Consider the following 21,342-nt stretch of genomic DNA (forward strand, 5'->3'; position numbering starts at 1 on the left):
GCTTCGTGAAATACTTATAAGTGCTGAATTTCATGAAAATACGTTCAGTAGTTTCCCGTATAAATATGGGTGAGGTTCCTCGTGAAAGACCCTGTATATTTCTTCGAAGAAAGTAATGAATACATTTTTCTCATTCAGCGCGTGTATAATATTAAGGCCCGGCGCAAATAGAAACGCAGGTTGGTGAGGTGACGCAGCTTTTTCCAGCGATGCACGTACTATCTGACAAGTCACTGTCACGCTTTATTTGCACGGTCTCGGTATTTTCTATGTTTTACAAAAACTCACGCTGCGTCACCTCACTAACCTGCGTTTCTATTTGCGCCGGGCCTTAGGGAGATCGGCCACCGAATGCGAAGTTGAGCGAAGCTCAGCGTTTTCAATGCTAAATGATGAGCTACGTCACTCGATTCGTAGCTTGTCGATTATATAAGGGAGATCGGCCACCGAATGCGAAGTTGAGCGAAGCTGAGAGTTTTCAATGCTAAATAATGAGCTACGTCACTCGATTCGTAGCTTGTCGATTATATTAGTACTGAAAATGCTCAGCTTCGCTCAACTTCGCATTCGGTGGCCGATCTCCCTAAGGTTCGTATCCACAGTTCGAGGCTGCTCGCTGCGAATGCCTAGCGCCATCTGCATACGCTCTTGAGCTAGTTCGTAACCACGAATGCTCACTGCGAGCACGCGAACCACCCGCATTCGTAGGGAAGGCAGTCAATACAATGTCTTTGATAGGAATAGTTAGTTTGTGGCTTGAGGACAGGGCAAATGAAATATATCCTCTTTGAAGTGCCGACGTTTCGATCCTTAGTTGGAATCTTTTTCAAGGCTTTTCAAACGGATAAATGAGGCAAAGCAATGCGTTCAAGAAAACCATAGGTCATTTCTCGTCAAATTCTTATTTGTCATGTAGGTAAGCTGAAAACACCTATCACTCGTGACACACATGACAAATAAGAATTTGACGAGAAATGACCTATGGTTTTCTTGAACGTATTGCTTTGCCTCATTTATCCGTTTGAAAAGACTTGAAAAAGATCCCAACTAAGGATCGAAACGTCGGCACTTCAAAGAGGATAGATTTCATTTGCCCTGTCCTCAAGCCACAAACTAACTATTCCTATTTCATGCAAGGACGCGAAGAAGACAATATAAATGTCTTTGATGAGAAATGTGCAAGTTGCTGCCGCTGCTTTTGTTGTGATGGCGGCGATTATTAGGAAAAAACAACGGAAAATACGACGTAAACCGTTTCTGGGTCAAAAAATTTATCAAAATCGATAAGAATGTGGAAACAGACTCCTAGAAGACGTGAGGTTCGAAGAAGACGTGCCAATTTTCTTGCAAATATTCAAGCCAGATTTTGAACATTGAATTAATAAGAGCCCAACAGAGACGTCATCTTCTTTTTCAGTTCTTTCACCGAAACATTCATTAAAAGCGATATTTCGTGCCACATGTCTTCTCTCTTGTTTTTATTGTAATATAATAGTCAGGGTGTTTCGAGTCCCACAGTAAACGTTTAGTTTCATAAAACTTCACTAATTGTCTGATCATGTCATGATTATCCATGTAGATTTAACGGGAATAACGGGATACAGCAATGGAATGAATGGAATGGAGGTTTGTAGAATTGTGTCTTGTACGGTGTGAGTGTGAGGCAGACAGCACAGATATCCACTTGACGAACAGCTCGGGGCGAGACACCTTTGAGCACTGCTCTTTTACCGACAAGCACACGGCTCGCCTCGAATTGTGCGACTCGAACGCTTCATAGCGAGCAACCCCGGTATCCACAGTCCGAGGCCAAGCCGAGCATTCGCCACGAGGCATTCGCAGCGAGTAGCCTTGCACTGTGGATACGGGCCTTTAATCGAATGGTATAAAATCAGCAAAATACACACAACCTTCTTCAAAATTTATTTTCTCGACGAATGAAAAATAATGGCAGTGTGATGATTTTTCGCATAAAACTCAAGTTTTATATATATAATGTATTCTTGTATGAAAAAACATTGACACGTAAGAAATTGATCATTTTCGTGAAATGGCAAAGAAATTTCAACCAGTTATTTTATTCGAAGTGGAAATAATCTATTGTTCTAATACGATTCACATATTAGAGCCGTTTACCCCTAATCTAAATTGAATACTTATTTCAGGACTGTAAGTTTTAGATGTACAAATAAGATGCGCTCGCAGATTCAGCTCTAGATTTGGAAAATAAAATACCTAGTTGTCATGTTTGCAATTTGTACAAGATCTAGGTTCTAGAGCCTTTAATAGTTGCCTATTGTTTACATATTCCGTTTACAGTACAATAAATACGAACAAGTTGTTAAAAAACTTCCATTGAATCTGCGCGTGTAGGTATGTAATTTATGCATATTATATTTTCAGTACTCAATTTAGCAAAGCAGCAAACAGCTATTATTCAAATATAGTACATAATATAGTTGACTGAAATGAGTTGAATATTTGTCTCTCTCAAGGGAGTCTGTTGGACCTCGTTATAGGATGTGTTACATTTTTTGTTTCCAGTTCGAATGAAAAAACTCGAAATTCCAACAATGTTGTTAGGAAAGAAGAGAAAGAAAACATCACAGCATACCTGTTAAGCTACATACAAAAATCTTAGAGATGAAAATGGTCCTTACATAAACTTCTGTCCCAAATCATCTTTGAGAAATCATAAAAGGAAGTAATCAGTAAACTATACCTGTAAAACTAATGATAGAAAAAGTTAGATTATGCTTTTTACCAACCATCAATTGCTCCATTCGTTTCTACATTCATGTGGATACTAGTAGGTATGTATAAAATTCTATAAAAATTTTTGGAACACTTATTTTCACTTTCTTACTTATCTACATTGAAGAGGTACAGTTTTAGTTCTGATCGGATAATAATTTTGGCACCTTGTAATCCAAGGATTAACAACTTGTATGTTTCAGAACATCTTAATTGATATTGTTATCTACATTATTTCTCATTATCATAGTTTTCAGAATAAATTGAGTGAATATTGCTGAAGTAGGTATCCTAAATTAATACTTAATCACTCCTCCAGCATTCTGGAAAAAAATTCTTTGTGAAATTTCTATGTTTATCGAACATACTATGATGTTTTCGATACTCAATTACTCCTCAATGAGACAATTTATTATCACTAATGTATGTTCATTTTTGGCAAAGAATTCTGAAAGGATCAGGAAACACAAATTTTCAATCACATTTATACAAACAACGAAAACTCATTCGAAAGAAAAATAAAGAATTTAATAAAAAAAAAAATTGTGCTACATTTTTTAGTCTTGTTTGATTCCATTGGCAGTTGGTTCCTCAGGGTTTTCGTTCTTGGAGATTTGATAATAAACCACCAGGCGACCACACAGCATAAAGAGGAATACTAAAGCTGGTGCTGTCCGCTCCATCTTATCCGCCACCATGTAGTGCGAATATACAGCCAGTAGCGTCAGAAAAAGAAGGCAAACATTGGCACCATTTTTCACTTTATCTGGAAAAAAAATTAATTAAGGAACAGAAATTTTGGTACTTACTTTAGAAAAATAATGTTAAGAAACAACAATTTAAGTTGACTTTTATTCTGTTGATCATTATGTCCCAATGAAAAAGAGACAGCTCTGATATTTTTCATGATATGATGATTAACAAAATTTTATGGAACACGTTTAATAATGCTTGTTGAGAGACACATTAAGCTGTACTGAAAAGTCAGAACAAGGCAACGCCCCACCAAAGGGAACATGGCTCGACTGACAACTCATTTTCAAGATCCTTGAATTTCCTTTTCAGAAATGTCCAACTCCCAACTCGAGTTCTACAGACATTGTTCGTGTTTGGAAAGAAAACAGATATTGTCTTCTGATCTTTTAATCTTAGGTATTATATATAAACAACTAGGAAAAAAGTTTTAGGGGAAAGTCGGATAGCATCGGACAGCGGATATCATCGGACATTCATCGTTTTCTTGGATTAATCATTTTACCCCCTCCTTTGAAAGGCCAAACGAATTGATTCTATACAAGATCAAACATATCTTTAGTTAACCTTGATATTTTTACCCGTTTAGGAAATTGTCATTAGGTTCTAGAAAATCTCCTCAAAACCAAAATACTCCAACAAAGATCAACGAACAAGAATCTTTATGCTCAGCACAATCCACCAAATCAGAAACCAATGGTCAAAAAGGAAATATTTTTGATGAACAAATTCACAAAAAGATCTTTGTGATAATCTCGAAACTTTGCCAGTTTCGAATGCTGCAGAACACGAAATAGTTGAAAAAAAAACGTGAAAAAAGTGCACTCCATTATAAATGACTTGGAAGAGAAAAATGAAAATGAGGCTAAAGAAGTAAAAAAAATTTTAACAAAAGTTTAAATGAAAATGTTTCAAAACTAGTTGAAAAAAAAACAAAAACTAAAATTTTCATCCAATGAAAGAACACGAAAGCGGGAAACTCATTTTCTCATTTGCCATGAATGTTTCGACGGAGACTGGATCCAGTGTTGTGAGCAGAGACAACTAAGGTTGTCTCTGGTTGTGAGTGTAATACTTAGATGGGTCTATGAAGGATGCTCTGGCTTAAAAGGGTCATACGTATTACAGGTAAGATTATTGTTGAAATTTAGCTTTTTTCAGCAGTATCTACAATTTTTTTCGTGTCCGATGTTACCCGCTAGTCTTGAAGAAATTCAAAATGTCCACTTTATTTTCTTTGAACGATGTATGTTTATTTTATGAAGTGTATGTTTGTACCTTTTCAGGACATGTGAAGTATATGTGGAATAATCATTTCAAACTAAGTTTGTTGGAAAACTTCGAGAATAAATTTATGTTTTACTATTTTCTCGTATCATGTCCGGTACTACCCGACTTTCCCCTAACTAATTTTCGAACTTGAATCCAATCGCTTCTAATCAATAAAACAAACATTCGGACTTACACGCGTGAATTGAAAATCTAAAAATGACGAACAAGGTATTGATTAATGATTAGTAATAGTTGGTTAGCCGATGATGCTAAATCGGGATTTACTCGAGCGTCCTGGAGACCTAGTGGATTTTGAAGATTAGATGGTAGAAAGAAACAAGGTTCTATGATGTACATATGTACTTTCAGCGGTGGGGAAAGCGTCTGCAGGTTTTCAAATTTCAAAGATGTAAAAAAAAATCGTCAGGTGTAGGTACATAAGTGTCAGATTAAGATTCTGTATTTGCCCTACGTGTCTCTGATAATAAATACATGTCAATCTGACAGTTTGCGATCTGGGGCTGGCCGTACGGAAGAGTTGAAAATGGTAAAAAAAAAATTCGAGCCTGTCGGATTTTTGGAGGATATGTTGATTGGATCCAAAAAAATATACTTTTCACAACATTGACAATTCGGACGTGAAGCAAGGTCAAATCGGTCCTTTGACAATGCAAAAAAATCGTTACTTGTACATTCTCGAGCGTGTCATATTTTCATACCGATGGTTAATCTCAGTGTTGCAGACGTGTGACCTATTAAGGCGGAATCTGACAGTTAGAAGATGATAAAAAAGGCTTTTTTTTTAATATCTGCCTTCCTCTAGGTACCTCTAATCATTTCTGTATTCAACATGAACATTGTAGAAAATAAAATTCTATAGAACTTTTTCTGAAGCGCAAGGAGCTTAGCTACACATGCGAAAGGCCAAGATCAATGTAGAAACCCAGTTTAATGTACATTCATCGCCATATATCGAAAACGTCCAAACGTAGAAAAAAATTGCTTCGGGAAAAATTTGTCGGAAATGTTATTTATGCCCTACAAATTTTATAAAACAAAAAAACTGATTTTCTGACATTTAGGACCAATTTTGATTGTTTCGGCTGCTGAAACGGTCAAATTATATTTTTTGTTATTCTTGAATCGTTAGCTTCGAATTGAAAAAAGCCACAGCGCTCGAGAATGTACAGGTGACGTTTTTTTTTGAAAGCTTGGCGCCCTCCCACACATTTTCGTCATGCTTGAATTGTCAGATTAAGAGAGTTCATAATACACTGCGCAAAAAAATTAACGCACATCCTGAAAAATCTCAATTTTAATGAAAGTTAACTCTACATTGACTGTATAACTTATTTTTCGTGTTCTCTCGGGAAGGTTTTGAACGAAACAAGACACATTAAATGGAAGAAAAATTCAAGATTTCACCGAATCTTATGTGAAAGAAGAGAAGTGAACAATTTTCAGAATACTGAAATGCTGATAAGTGATTTAATACTTGGTATTTCCACCCCTTGCATTAATTACAGCTCGGCAACGACGGTTCATACTCAAAATGAGTGATCTTGAAATGTTCTGATCTAATGTCGTCTTTTATCAAGAAACTGATACTGCCATCAACTGCATTCCTCTATCTTCTTTTGTTGGGTTGAAAAAGTTGTAATTCAGGTATCACCAATCAGGGCCGCCGCCAGACATTTTGCCGCCCCGGCAAAATAAAATTTCGCCGCCCCCTCTTAATGATATTTTGTCACCTTGCTGTGACTATATTGAGTTCTTTATGGAATAACGTAGAGCATGTTCAAAATGTAGATATTTTGAGATAAGTCTTTTTTGTAATTTGATATGCCTTAGTAAATGTTGAGTCTGAAAAAACGATAAGAAAAAAGAAATACAAAAGAGTGGGTTATATATCTACTAACTACGCCGGCGCCGGTATCATACAGTAAAATACATACAGTGAAACGTTTGAAAAATACAGATATAGAACTGACCTTCAATATGATTCAATTTCAAATTCTAAACTCCACAGATAAATATATGAAAATATTCAACAGTCTCAATTCGTATAAACATGATATAGTATATAACATTACTAGCAAGGTAAGAGGGTAAAACCCGTTACCTTGCGTGTATTGTTTCATATTTTATTTGTTTCTCATTTGTAAAAAGGTTAGATAACTTCCATAAAAATCTCAATAATTTGTCGCAAATGTCGTAAGCTATGGAAGCGTTGCCATGAACATGTCTGTTTATTTTTCTTTATATTTGTTTTGGCGAAAGCGAAAATGAATGTACCAAAAGAAATTATTGAGGCAGCCAGCAGTGTAGCTTCAAGTTTATTACCGGCAAACAAAAAATTTAACAACAAGAAGATTCACCATAACCGATGATGGCTGCAGCTTCAAGCCCTGCATGTTATACAGAAAATATGTAAATCTTCGGCCTCCTGGAACAGAATGCCTAAGATTTTTTTCGACATACCGACATGGAAAGTGCATTTCCCTTAATGCTGGCCAGCACACTATTTATTGGTGGTGTCCCAAAGCAAATAGCGAAATATTTAGGTTTAAAAGACCCAGAGTTATACACCGGCCACTCTTTTCGCAGAACTGGAGCCACTATGGTTGCGGATTCGGGTGGAGATATTTTAGCACTGAAGCGTGCAGGAGGGTGGAAGAGCACCGAAATTGCGATGAGTTATGTCGATGATTCGGTCAACAAAAAAATCGAAATGTCTAGCAAATTATTTGGTAGTAAGGAGAGTACAAATGTTCTGCAGTCCTCGAGTTCAGCAGTTTCTGAGTCAACAGATGGTTCATCATCATTAGTATCAACTCTTTCATCATCAAAAATTTGTGTTACTGGAAATAACAATTGTACCATGATTTTCAACATATATGACGATAAAACAAAATTTTCAAATGTAAATAATACTACTAACTTGTAAAAATTTTGCAAGTAAACTGTCAGTTTTACAAGTTAGTGACTTGATAAAATAAACTTTCTTGATTAATATTGTGTTTTTGGAAACTGACGTTTACAAATGAAAAACAAATAAATATACTATTGTAAAGAGTTGATAGGTACTCTTGCTTTTCAAATATTTTAAATCCCTCCCCGAAATCAACAATTCGAATTCGGATTTGCAAACAGAATATAAAAATTATTTCTGAATTATCCTGGAAACCGCCCCAAATCCCAAAAACTATACAATCCGTGACGTTTATCAAAGAGACCGACTGGCTAAAAAGCAATAGCTAAAGAAAAGGAACAGTGAGTGACCGCTGCGGTGGAGACATTTGTAGGCTGACTTTGATAGTTATTTATGAGTAGAATGCGGCATCTTTGATCGTTTTCTCTCTGGCGGTATTCCCCTTGTTTCTGGATGAAATGCGTATTTATTCGGTACTTTGAGTACATATATTTGTGAATGGTTTGGCGACCAAGCGCAAAATGCCGCCGTTTCGATTTCACTCTAACAATTAATAATGTTCGTCTTTTCAATTTTGAAGAAAAAAAAATTTTTGTGAAAAAATTTGTATCGTTTTATCAACTGATTTACCGCCCCCAGAATGTGCCGCCCCGGCAGGGTGTCCGGTTTGCCGGTCCTGTCACCAATTTTGCCCACCATGTACATACTTCGCGAGAACATATTAAGTAAGCAAGAAACCATTGTTTTCTGAAATTCCGGCTGTTCTCAACGTCCGAATTCTACCACGACCTGAGTCACTGAAACGATGATGTGATATGAATCAAAATAAAGAAGATGCATGTTTATTTTAATCTGTAACACTGACAGAATGTAGGTTGCGGTCAAATGTTCGGTAACATTTCCAAGAATAACCCACCTTAAAATTTGTGTATATTAAACGATCTGTTTTCAGGAATTGTTATTCAATTTTATTGTCATTGAAAACGATGTACAATAGTTCCGTGGCTATTTTTCTTATGAAACAAATATTATTTATATGTTCCTCGTCCCTTAGACTCTGAGGGTTCAACACGTGGCTATTATTTCGAAGCAAATTTAAGCTGTAAAAATCCGTAAGGGTGTTACGAGTGACGGTGGTTGGTTTTTCATGTTTTTGAAATCTGTCCTATAAAAATTTACTGCAGTTATCATCTCTGACTTTGAACTTTGAGGCTTTTTGTTGAAGACGTACTTTTCTGTGAGCCATTGAATGATACAACAAACAGGGTCCCGGTGAATAAGTGGGTATTCAGGTATTTCAAATTAATATTTTTTATAATTTGTGAAGAATGAGAAGTTTAAAGAACTACAATGAGGAAGATGAATCCCGTCTCTTTCTCTGGAAAACTTTGATAGCCTAAAACAACGAGAAAAAGGTTCGACTAATTCAGATGAAATTCGTTTGATTTCAACAATACCATGGTATTATTAGAGTACCTACGAAAATGTTTTGATCGCTAATGGAGAAAAGGACATAAGCACATCATTATAAAATGAAAAACGCTACAGTTTAATTTTTTTACAATTTGGAGAAAAAAAAATGGATTCGAACGAGCCTTAAACCCGTAACTATCACGTTATGGTCAGATCTTCCCCAGTGGGTCAAAAACACAAATTCGATTTTCTAATTCTGAATAAATAGTGAAGCTACACTCTACACTCTTTACTCGTGAAGACTTAAAAATTTCACCCCCGCTCAGGGGGTGAAGCTAAAGGCAAGGTAATATGCCTAAAATATACCCCTCTTGAAAAGTAGATCGACGTGTTTCAGCATTTTTGTTTAATCCTAGTGCGAGGAAACGAATTTATTCCATAGGTACTTTATGTACACACTGTAAAAACTTTCTGGATCATAATGAATGGCTGAGATCTATTCAACCAAAATATTCTAGTCTCTGTGGTTCTTCAGATTATACCAGAGGTTGAGCCAAACTTTGTTATTTCAAATGGGACACCCTTTATTTTATAATTACATTTTTTGATTACCCATAAAATGTTAAAACTACAGTTTATGTGAACAACTCCATACTCAAACCTCAACGTTTTGAAAATGTATTTGTCTCGAATTTGGGGTGAATGAATTGTTATTAATTCTCGAAAATCTCCAGATTTAGGTATAGGGTGTAATATATTGTTGATAGATATTTTTGCAACCTATTCAATGATCTATTTTTCAATAGGTGAACAGGCTGTTGTACTATCCACTTTTGTGATTCACTCTGAATGGAAATAATAAATTAATATTTATTTATAATATCTATAAAACCTATATAGAACGACTTGAAAGAGTCTAAAAGAAATTTCTCCGCAGTATGGCGTTTAGGTTTACGTTTAAATAGGGGTGACCCTGGAAATTATGATATAAGGTTGAGATATTTCAGTATGATAAGTTTGTAAAGCCGCCGAAAGATGAGTGATGTACTGTTTGCTCATAAGTTGCTTAATAATCGGTTGGAATCGCCGGGGCTTATCTCGCAGTTTGGCCTTCACGCTCCATTGAGGAGGTTAAGACAGTTGGACACCTTCGTCCTGCCCTTGAGAAGTACCAACAGCGCCAGAAATTCCCCCATTGTGAGGGTACTTGAACAGTGTAACCATTTCAGGACTGTAGCTGATATATATTTCATCATGATGAAAAAAAAGTTAAGAAGTGTTTGAGATATTACTTTTTGGGATTTTCAAATCGTAGGGAGGAGGAAAGCATGTAGTGGACAATGCAATGTGTATGTTTTTTCTTTTTTGATCTTTCTATAATATCGAATTTATAATAGTTTAGTTTGAATTATTGTTATGTACCTCTGTAACTGATTAATTTATTTGTGAACATTCTTATGGGTATTTGTTTACCTGTGTATGTTCTGCTGTTAAATAAATAAATAAATAAATACTTACGGTTAGGATAAAATGCTAAAGCTATCCCACAAGCGATCTCTATGGATCCAACAATACGTCTATACCATTTAGAAGGTACTTTGAAGTCGAACATTTCCGAAAATGGAAATACTTTAGAATATCTAACATATTCTTTCCTCTGAAAAAAAAACAATAATAAGATGAAGTTGAGCATACAACCTCTGTATTAATTTTATGAAATGTACTCTCGAGATAAATTGCGATTATTGCAAAAGTTAATATTCTGTGAGGTAGTGCCCCGCAAGTATTACTACATATTTCACTTTCATCATTGAAAAAAAGTAGTCTTCAAGTTTGATATTGAATTTTTAAGGTCAAGTCAAGTTTACACATTTCTAAGAACTATGTGTTGGAATGACATTATTACAACTTACAAATTCCGTATAGGCAAGTAGCGTTAGTCTCTAAAATCCACCAATTATGAAGAATTTATTGCTGGAATAGCTTAGAATATGTCCGATGTTTCACACTCGGCGGTGTTTTGAGTTTTAAGAGGCAAAATTTGCTTCCTTAAGAGGGGTTTCAAAGTTTTTTCAATCATATCTCCCGTAAAACAGAAAATTTAAAAATTTAGCCGATATTAAAGAATGGAAACAGCAACCCAAAATTTCCATTAATTTTACAAGGGTTGTCATATCCACCCAAGAAAAAATTGAAACTTGAAAACAAAAGATTTGCGAATAATAGTGATAATCGGAAATATCATCGAAAATAATGAGTCTGCAGAAAGTGCTGCAGAATTTGTCGTGCCCACCAAGCAGTTCAGACAAAAAAAAAAATCTTCAGGCCCTCGAAGAGAAATTGGAGAAGGTAATAATTAATCGAGTAGATTCAAAGGACATACACTTAAACCATTTAATACACATAAAAATAAACAGACAAACGAAGATTTCTACGAGATATTTGGATTGTAAATATGTAAATAATGTTTTAATTGATTGTACATATAGATTGTTCTGTGATAGGTATATATTGATTGCTTTATAAATATTTTTTTATTATCTCTTTTTTCCACAAATTCTACATATGTAATAAAATATTAATAAGATGACAATAAATCATAGTTGAAGCTTTATTTTTGATATTCAGCAGAAAGGTAATCAATATGTATTTTCGTTGTCCTGACGATGACAACTTTGCTAGTTCGATTCACATAGTAGCACTAGTTGATATTCACATCAGCGGGTGGTATGCATCTGAATTAATTCTCATTTTGGTAAAATTCCACTTTTCTTAGCTTTCCAACGATCTCACACATGTTATAAATCTCGGTATAAATATTCATTTGAAAAACGGAAGTTAATTGATGTTGGTGGTAAGGGGAATGAAAAAAACTCAAATCTATTGACGGTATCAGCGTTTTCATTATGAGTTGTCGGTTAGAAAAATTTTACAAAACAAAAAGAAGGAATACTGTATAAAAAGATATACAGCACTCCAAGCGCCTAACCGGACGCATCGGAAGAATGAAATATTAATGGAATCAACAATTCCGAAGGAATTGTCGTTCCAATAACGTGAGTTAGTCATGAACTATCATAGGAATTAGGAAATCCCAGAGAAGTCGAAAAATTCAAGTGCAACTGTAGACCGGTTTCGGGATCGTTTTCCCTCGTCAGTACAGTATAGCACTGAATCTCTCGATCGGAGGATGGTGGTCTTATGCGATCTTGGGACGCCGCTTTGAGATATCTCATCACGATACGCCACCTGTCACGCAAAGACTGAACCAAACCTCACTTTCTCTGCAGACTCCTACAACAGTTCATGGCTCCCAAGTTCAACTACTTCCCGCAGTCATCGAATGTGCAAACATTCATCAAGGACCACGGGCGAATTGAGGGGGTTGGCTCACTATGACCATACTCTGGTCTGGAGAATTCAATACAAAAAGAAGGAATACTGTATAAAAAGATATACAGCACTCCAAGCGCCTAACCGGACGCATCGGAAGAATGAAATATTAATGGAATCAACAATTCCGAAGGAATTGTCGTTCCAATAACGTGAGTTAGTCATGAACTGAAATGAATCCCGAAACCGGTCTACAGTTGCACTTGAATTTTTCGACTTCTCTGGGATTTCCTATGATAGTTCATGACTAACTCACGTTATTGGAACGACAATTCCTTCGGAATTGTTGATTCCATTAATATTTAGAAAAATTTTGATTTTAATTTCCAGACTTATGCCCAATCTTATATCAGCCCAAAGCACATATTGAAAAGGACACAAGGAACGCTCATTTACAGAAAATCAAGATGTAAACAAGACTTCGAGAGAATAAATCTACCTACTCTTGATGACACGGCCTTATAGAAATAAAATTAATTTCTGGCCAAAAACTTTCAAAGACTGTTTCATTTCATTTAATCATCATCACTAGCAATATTTTAGTGAAATAATAAAATTCGTTCCAAATTCTCAGGGTCCTATTCTATAAAGACATTCATTAAAATAGAAAATATTTTCGTTACCTATATTATAAACTTGACACCGGTGGCATAGAAATGCACAATTTTTCAATTTATCCGGATATTGAATTTCATATGGAATAAGTTTCCACCTGCCTGAAGCTGTGCAGGATTTGAGAGGCTTTATTTTAAACTTAAGCAAACTTATTCTGAGCCAATATAATCCAGTTAATGCGAGTTTAAAACTGCCGTTTTCGTGAAAAAATTGGGGACGTTTTTTTCAACGGTTTCATATGTTTTCGAAGGAACTGGCTGCCTTATATTATAGAAAATTGGCTTTATACGCAAAAAAAAATTCGGTACTTTTTCTCGTTTTTTGCTTATATCTGGAAAAGTATACGTTTTTTGAAAATGCAGGTTCTATACTATATTATCTCGCTTCAGCTCACAAAAGTGTCGCATTTGTTGTTGAAGATCTTGACGACCGGAAAGAAATTTTTGATTGACAATTTGAGATTCTATTGATGGTAATCGCATTTGTACTTTGATCTTTGATTATTGCACAAGTATATAATTTTTATAAAGAAACTGCCATTGATGGTAAAGATTTCTTCAGAAGTAAAGTGCAGATGGCTTAAATTGTATAACTCAACTTAAACGTGAGTTTTTATCTTGTAAATTACAATTACTGTTCATGAGAGTTACACCACATGTATTTTTAGATTCCTGAAAAAGCTAATAAAAGCTAGAATGAGTTAAAAAGAGTTTTCCAATTTGCCCTGAACCTGACTGTTCGCCCAATAACTATTTTTAATCTTATTCAATTTTTGAATTTCCGAAATAAAAAACGTCCCTACCTCACTGCATATGAGTACAACGTATCATACGGTTATACCTGTAAATATTCAAATTTGGTATACAGGCTGTCGCCAAATAAATTCAGAAAAACTTTTAGGGGAGACTTCGTATCGAAAAATTAGAAGAGGGTTCTTTCAAATAAACGAAATTTCTTAGTTTAATTTGAAAACGAAAAAAATACATCTATTTTTTTATTGTACATTCCAATTTTTTTGTTGTGATCCTCCAAATTTAGGAAATATATAATACAAGTCTTATTCAATTTTTCAACAGAATTTCCAATCACAACAAAAGTTGAAGTTTAATATTTGTAGTGAAATTTGTATTGTCAATCTGACATCCGCTCAAAAAATTCGTCATACATATTCCATTCACATTTATTTCAGCAGTCGGCCATGAAATAATTTTCTCAAGTTTTTGTAACTAGAACGGAGTAAGGTTGAAATGTCGTTAATGTCATAACGGCGTTGCCACAACGAATGTCAGTTAATATTACAAAAATGCCGAAAAAGATTGCAAAAAAGAGAAGACAGGGTTTCAGGGAGTGCTATTTAGAATTCAGGTCCTCTCATTCAAATAGTTATACCCTGATATTCTAAAATTCGCAAAGTCAGACGGAAGCGAACATATTCAATGTAAGAGAATTTATAGAATGTTTCATCTGAATCTAAACGACTTATATATCAGCTGAATATTTCCACAATCAGAAAGATTGTGAATGAAAAGGATGACAAAGAATTTCCTTCTAGTGGGAGACCCAAAAAAGTGGTAGCATTTGAGAATTTTATGTTTGAGTGAATTAATGCGAAAAGTTTACTACAGGATTTTCGATGAATGTCATCGTAGAATAAGTTCAAACACTTAATAAGGTCCAGACTATGATTGGAAAAGTGCTATACCTAATAAGGTCCAAGGATCAAGACTGAAAAAATGACTAATTTGAAACATTTGCGATTTTTCTTTATTTGAATTGATGAACATCATCATAAAACTACAAATAGTTTCAATTATATCTCGAAAATAGATAAGTTATACATTTCCTAAGACTTTATAAGGGCCACGATACTAATTTATATGAATTTATGTTTCATTATTCGAAAACCACGATCTTAAGAGTATAGTTTAAAGTCATTGCTTCCTAAAGATACGATTTTTCAGGTATGAAACGACTTAAATCTCGCACTCTGGACCTTATTCAGAACCCTAGTTCCCAATAAGGACCAAAGACGGAATTGCAAAAAACTTTTTTTATAAGTAACTGATGGTGCCTTGATTTTGTATACTATTTTCTATTTGAATATAAACAGTTCATTTGATCCTGATGTCTCACAAAATGACACTTGTCCCAATTTTTTTTGCATTCGTTCGAAACTCGTTAGTAACTATTTGTAGCACAAAAATTTTCGTTTGTAACCTAACCTTTGATGGGAAAATGACACCCCCAAAATGCGTAGTTAGCACCCACATTTTTGAAAATGAAGATAAATTTTTTGCATTCGTTCCTAACTCGTTAGTAACTATTTGTAACACAAAAATTTTCGTTTGTAACTCAAAGCTAGTTCTAGAAAAACCGCTGGTGCTAACTTACCGGGCACTGAAAAATAAATAAAATGCAGTTGTAGAGTCGATCATTAGTAACTATTTGAACCACAAAAATTGTTGATCGTAGCCTAACATATAATGGGATAATTCCATCCCGAAAATGCGGAGGTAACACCCTCAATTTCCAAAATTCCATATTCCTGTTTTTTTCCCAATAGAATTTCGTTAGTAACTATTTGCGGGACAATATTTTTTTCTACCCAATCACTAATGGAAAAATTCTACCCTGAAATAGTGAAGAGTGTGAGTAAAAACCAATATATTGGAATATTCTAGATTTCGCTTTCGATAGTACCCTTTTACTTTATGTTAGGCACACAAAATTTTTCATTCTAACCTATTCTGAAATTGACAAAATAACACGTGCAAAATTAGCATATATAATTATTTTGGAAAATTCTGAATTAGTTTATTGCTTCCGTAAAATAAGAACTCCATCTGTAGGTACCTACATATTTGTGGCAAGAATTTCTGTTTCGTTTAAAATTTTTTTTCATAGAAATTTTTGTCTGGGACCCGATGTTTGTGCTCGGAGTATCTTTCTATTTGTATCGATACATATTCCACATCCAATTTATATTGGCTAAAGTACTTCGTTCAATATGGAAAATCCAGTATTTCCGAGATGAATTATATTTTATATTCGATTGATCTTTGATAGTAACAAATAGTTACCTACTAACGAACTGCTATTGGAAGCAAAAGACAAATGGAGATTTTTCAATAATGTGGGTCCTGACTTGGCATATTGAGGGTGTCATTTTCCCATCATAGGTTAGGTTGAAAACAAAAATTTTTGTGTTACAAATAGTTACTAACGATGGCCTTTCCTACTGTACTCTTTTTTCGCGAAAAATCGAACAGTGGGTGCCCGTGAAGTTACCGGAATGCGGTGTTTTTCTAGCACTAGCTTTGAGGTACAAACGAAAATTTTTGTGTTACAAATAGTTACTAACGAGTTACGAACGAATGTAAAAAAAATTATCTTCATTTTCGAAAATGTGGGTGCTAACTTCGCATTATGGGGGTGTCATTTTCCCATCATAAGTTAGGTTACAAAAGGAAATTTTGGTGTTTCAAATAGTTACTAACGAGTTTCGAACGAATGCAAAAAAAATTATCTTCATTTTCGAAAATGTGGGTGCTAACTTCGCATTTTGAGGGTGTCATTTTCCCATTATAGGTTAGGTTACAAACAAAAATTTTTGTGTTACAAATAGTTACTAACGATGAACTTTCCAACTGTACTTTATTTTTCGCGAAAAATCGAACAGTGGGTGCCCGTGAAGTTAGCACCCAGCGGAATGCGGTGTTTTTCTATTAGTACCTTTGAGGTACAAACGAAAATTTTGGTGTTACAAATAGTTACTAACGAGTTACTAACGAATGCAGATAAAAAAAATTTCATTTTCGGAAAAGTGGGTGCTAACTTCTCGGACACATTTACTGGCTGTGTTGGACGGATAAACCAAACCTGCCACTGCGACCAAGCGGTTTATTGTAGCCATTGAACTGAAGAAAGTAGAAAGATGACAACGAACAAACGCTTCTAGAGTGTGGCAGTCATCAATTTAAGATAGTCAACGGATTCCGCAAACATGGAGACATTTATATGGGTACAACAAACAACAAACTTAAAATCTGTTATCGTCTTATACTGGGGTGGTCCAACGAAAACTTAAAACCTCGATTTTCCGACTTTAAAATGAAAATGTGGAAAATCGCTCGAATCCGTCAATTTCGTTGGGGGACAACTTTTCCGCTTTTTTCATCCCTGTAAAGTCAACCCTCTGACGGGGGTGAGCACAACCCCTTGATTTTGAATAGGGATCAGGGGTGTTGCCGATAACTAATTTTGAACATGGCATCGAGTACCTACTACTATCTGATTCGCTTCAAAGGATCCATCGATAATGAAGTGAAAATAGTAAAAGAGGCAATGTGGAATTCAACAAACACCCTGTAAAAGTTCGGAACTAAAGAAAATTCTGACTTTGAACTCGGAATTTTGTTAAATTCCGTCAACATAAGCACTATCAATAATCTGTATAAATTTTCTACATGTTTTGTTTCGATTTTTCGATGCCGGAGTCACCTTCTACAGTCCGGTACTTGAAATTTCATGAAATTCTGACGAACTTCTAGGGGCTGTAGCTCAGCCATCTTAAATATTCCATAAAGACAATTTTTGGTGAAATGACTTAATGTGATGATGTGTACCTTCTGACAAAAAAAAAGACTCACCTTTGAAAACACCCTGTATTTTTCCTATTTTTCCCGTGACTTATTATTAATATATTTTATGTATGCCAGATCTTTCATTTCATTAGTAAACCAAGGTTTGGCATTTTTTTTGCCGTTGATGTTGATTTTTATTTCCACTATTGCCTCATATGCGCTTTGTGTTATGTTATTTTTAATTTTGAGCCAGGCTTTTTCTATAGTGTCCTCTATCGTCATATTGTTTCGGGAAATTTCCTCGTTAAGTTCGATGATAATTCCACCCTATAAGACTAACGCTATGTACCTGTTAATAATTTGTTTTCCAAGAACCGAAGAGTATAACAAAAAATTAATTTTTTAATGGTATAATATGCATAAGGTGAAAAATATATTATACATAAATTCGAAATCAGAAGAAAGAGTTCCAGCGATTAGGATGAAATAAAGGATTTTCCATGTAAAAAATACCAGGAAATTTTTAGGCTTACGATGTTTTTTTGCATTTTCAAGTACTGAACTCTGAATGCCCATTAAAAAAAATACATATTTGCTCATTTCAACATTTTTGAAAGACCAATATTAACTGAGATATCTAATGAGTGAAATATGTACATATAAATTACCCGGTACATATTTGCATTATCTTTAGTTTCTACTTCAGTCGTTTCTTGTTTGATTTCGTATTTCAGTCAATTTTGGTAGTTTTAAAATATATATTTCAATAAAATTATAAATTCACAAGAAGTTTTTTTGTTTAGACATTCATTTCATCTTCTTATAATGAAATCAATAATTCATTCCCTTAGAAGAAGTTTTCATTTTCCAATTCTTCTATGAATTAAAACTGGTAACGATATTTTAGAAGAAAAACTACCAAAGCGAATATGTTACTATAAAAAAAGTGTGACGTCCCGTTTTTACCATTTTTCTTCATAAGATTCCCAATAATTCATAAACATTCGAGTTTTCACTCGAATTGCCATCAAGTCAGCAATCTTACGTTGCGAAGATATCTTGAAAAAAAAGTAGACTATTCTTAGTATAGCCTTAAGTTGCAGTGGACTGAAAATATTTTATAGAGAAAATCATTATCGAACACCCCAACACGCAAATATTCAGCACAAAATCAAAATTAATTCCACATAAACGTCTAAGTATATAGGCGCGATGAATCACCCTGTATTTATACTTCTTTTGCTTCTGTCAAAGAAATATCAGTATACATAATTAAAATTGAATAAAAATAGGATACAATAGAATATATTTTAATTCCTACTTGAAAATAATTTCCAAGAAAGATGCTTCGAGCATCAAGCAACTGCATGAAAGAACACATACATACATTTGAATTCCTTGTTAAATTTGAATATAAGTTTGATAACACAACTATGTCTGAACTCTCAACGGTTTTCGAGAAATTTGACTTTTTATTAATATTTTGACAGTTTGAGGTACTTACATAAAAGACTATAGCTCTATTCTATTCTATGTAATTGATTCAAATTTGGACTGTGTCTAGTCAATAAATGAAACACTAAAAATTTTTTTATAAATAACCATATTATATACAGGGTCCACGAAAACGTAGATTCATTATCAAAACAGAAATTCATCAAAATGGCAACACATAATTTTTTTCTGTCCATTATTTAAAACAACTATAAGCAAAAAAAAATGATTAAATAATGAACAGAAAAAAATATGGGTTGGCATTCAAAAAAATTAAGATTTTGATGAATTTCTGTTCTGATAATGGATCTACACGTTTTCGTGGTATCAGCAGAGACAAACTGGTAGGTATCAGATTCGCACTAGGACTGAGGTGAGGAACAATAACGCTGTCAAGCTTTCATCTATCAATCATCTATCATTACCACGCCGGAAATTTTTTCTTCCCAGGAACGTGAACCTTCAACTCTTAGAAGAAGATTAACCGGATAACAATAAGGTACTGACTGACACTGACACCTAGGAAATCAACTAGGTGACTAAGGCCACTCTTTCCCCAATTCTACTCAAAAAAAAAACGAAAGAATAATTTCTCCATCCAATCCAATATTCATTTCAGATTATATTTTCTACACCAGGACTCAGGTTTCTCAGATTATAAAAAAAAACAGATTCAATTTCACAGTAATTTTAACAGATTTCATAATAATATTTCATATTACAAAAAAATTCGTGTTGTCCTTTCTATTAAGATTTTTCCGCAAAATTTGGCGTGTGACAATTTGGTAATTAAAATAAATTAGCTTCAATGTTTCGAAAATATTTGCACTACGGAATTAGACAGGCATTGGGCCAAAAACCTGTGAGCTGCCCACTATTTTATTGTGTAACTATCCTAAAATTAATAAAAAACTCACCAAATCCTTGTGTAAATCCTTAGAAATGAAACTTGTCAGTTTGATGAAACCCACAAAAATGAAAAACAATCCTAATAAAACGGAGAGCGACTTCAAAACAATAGCCATAGTTTCAAATTTTATACACACAGATGAGCACTTAAAATTTTCGCAACTTTTTCAGATGTATTTGATTTTGTCAGTGCCCTTTCTCATGATTTACAATTATTTTTTGTCAAAAACTCAAAAGCGAGGTTCGCATTTTCGCTCGTCGTAACGTTCTAAGAAAATCAATATCAGACGCGCGCTCTACTGGCCGTCCTAAAAATATACACCGCTCATATACAGTCCTGCCTGAAATGATATGACAATTGAGAAGAAATTCAATAGGTAATAGATAAACAAAAACAAACAATTTCCACCTTAGAAATGACGAGCTAGAGAATGGAGTACCTATATCAAAGAGTTTTAATTCCAGGTTGCTTTATGAACATTGATTTTTCAGTAATGATTTCTCGAGTATTGATTTCTGAGAGAACGCGGTACGAGGTAGACTTGGAATAAGAACAAGTTCACACAGTCACAGTTCCAGTTTACAATTATATTATAATCTTAAGGTTTAATTACAATTGTAATTGCGACGTCACACACAAAAATGTTTGATTATATTTCGTGAATATTGAAAGCAGATCCTGGAATAGTTCAAACATCAAATCGCTTGTCATCATATCGCTGTGCTTTCGAAACTATTCAGGGCCTTGGGCGAATATTGAACTAGTGATATCACACAGAATATATTGAAAATATTTTTTTCTACAAGCGTGCGCGTTCAACCCTTTTCCCGCACGCATTCCAAGTTGCAAAGAGTCACTTTCCCGCACGCAAATATTATAGAGTAAATTAAATTCTATCATGTTTCTATGCACAGAACGTCAACGATGAGAAACTCATAGTAATGACATGCAGAATTACGTCTGTCATTATATATGAATTAATCAAATGAGATATGATCTGTTTCGTGAAATGGATATATTTCTATATTTCAAGCGCTTGTAGAAAAAATATTGTTCCTAACTCTTGCGGAAAGTGTCTTGCCCGCACTCAACTGCTTACCCGAACTCTGCTTCGCATCGTTCGGGCAACGGCAGTTTCGTGCGGGCAAGTATCACTTTCCGCACTTGATAGGAAAATAACTATTTTCTACAAGCGTGCGCGTTTAAGCTTTTTCCCGCACGCA

At 34.5% G+C, this 21,342-nt stretch overlaps 1 protein-coding gene across 1 annotated transcript; it reads right to left on the reverse strand.

The window, feature by feature from the left end:
• Positions 1 to 3,264: 3,264 nt before the first annotated feature.
• On the reverse strand, positions 3,265 to 20,402 carry LOC123312234 (novel acetylcholine receptor chaperone). Its single transcript, XM_044896560.1, has 3 exons — positions 20,127 to 20,402; positions 10,643 to 10,781; positions 3,265 to 3,520 (listed from the first exon to the last, which is right to left on the reverse strand). The coding sequence occupies exons 1-3, from the start codon at positions 20,232 to 20,234 to the stop codon at positions 3,312 to 3,314; spliced, it is 456 nt and encodes a 151-aa protein (XP_044752495.1). The 5' UTR covers positions 20,235 to 20,402; the 3' UTR covers positions 3,265 to 3,311.
• Positions 20,403 to 21,342: the final 940 nt, after the last annotated feature.

The sequence above is a fragment of the Coccinella septempunctata genome, chromosome 4 (genome assembly GCF_907165205.1).
Source record: "Coccinella septempunctata chromosome 4, icCocSept1.1, whole genome shotgun sequence".
Classification (NCBI taxonomy): domain Eukaryota; kingdom Metazoa; phylum Arthropoda; class Insecta; order Coleoptera; family Coccinellidae; genus Coccinella; species Coccinella septempunctata.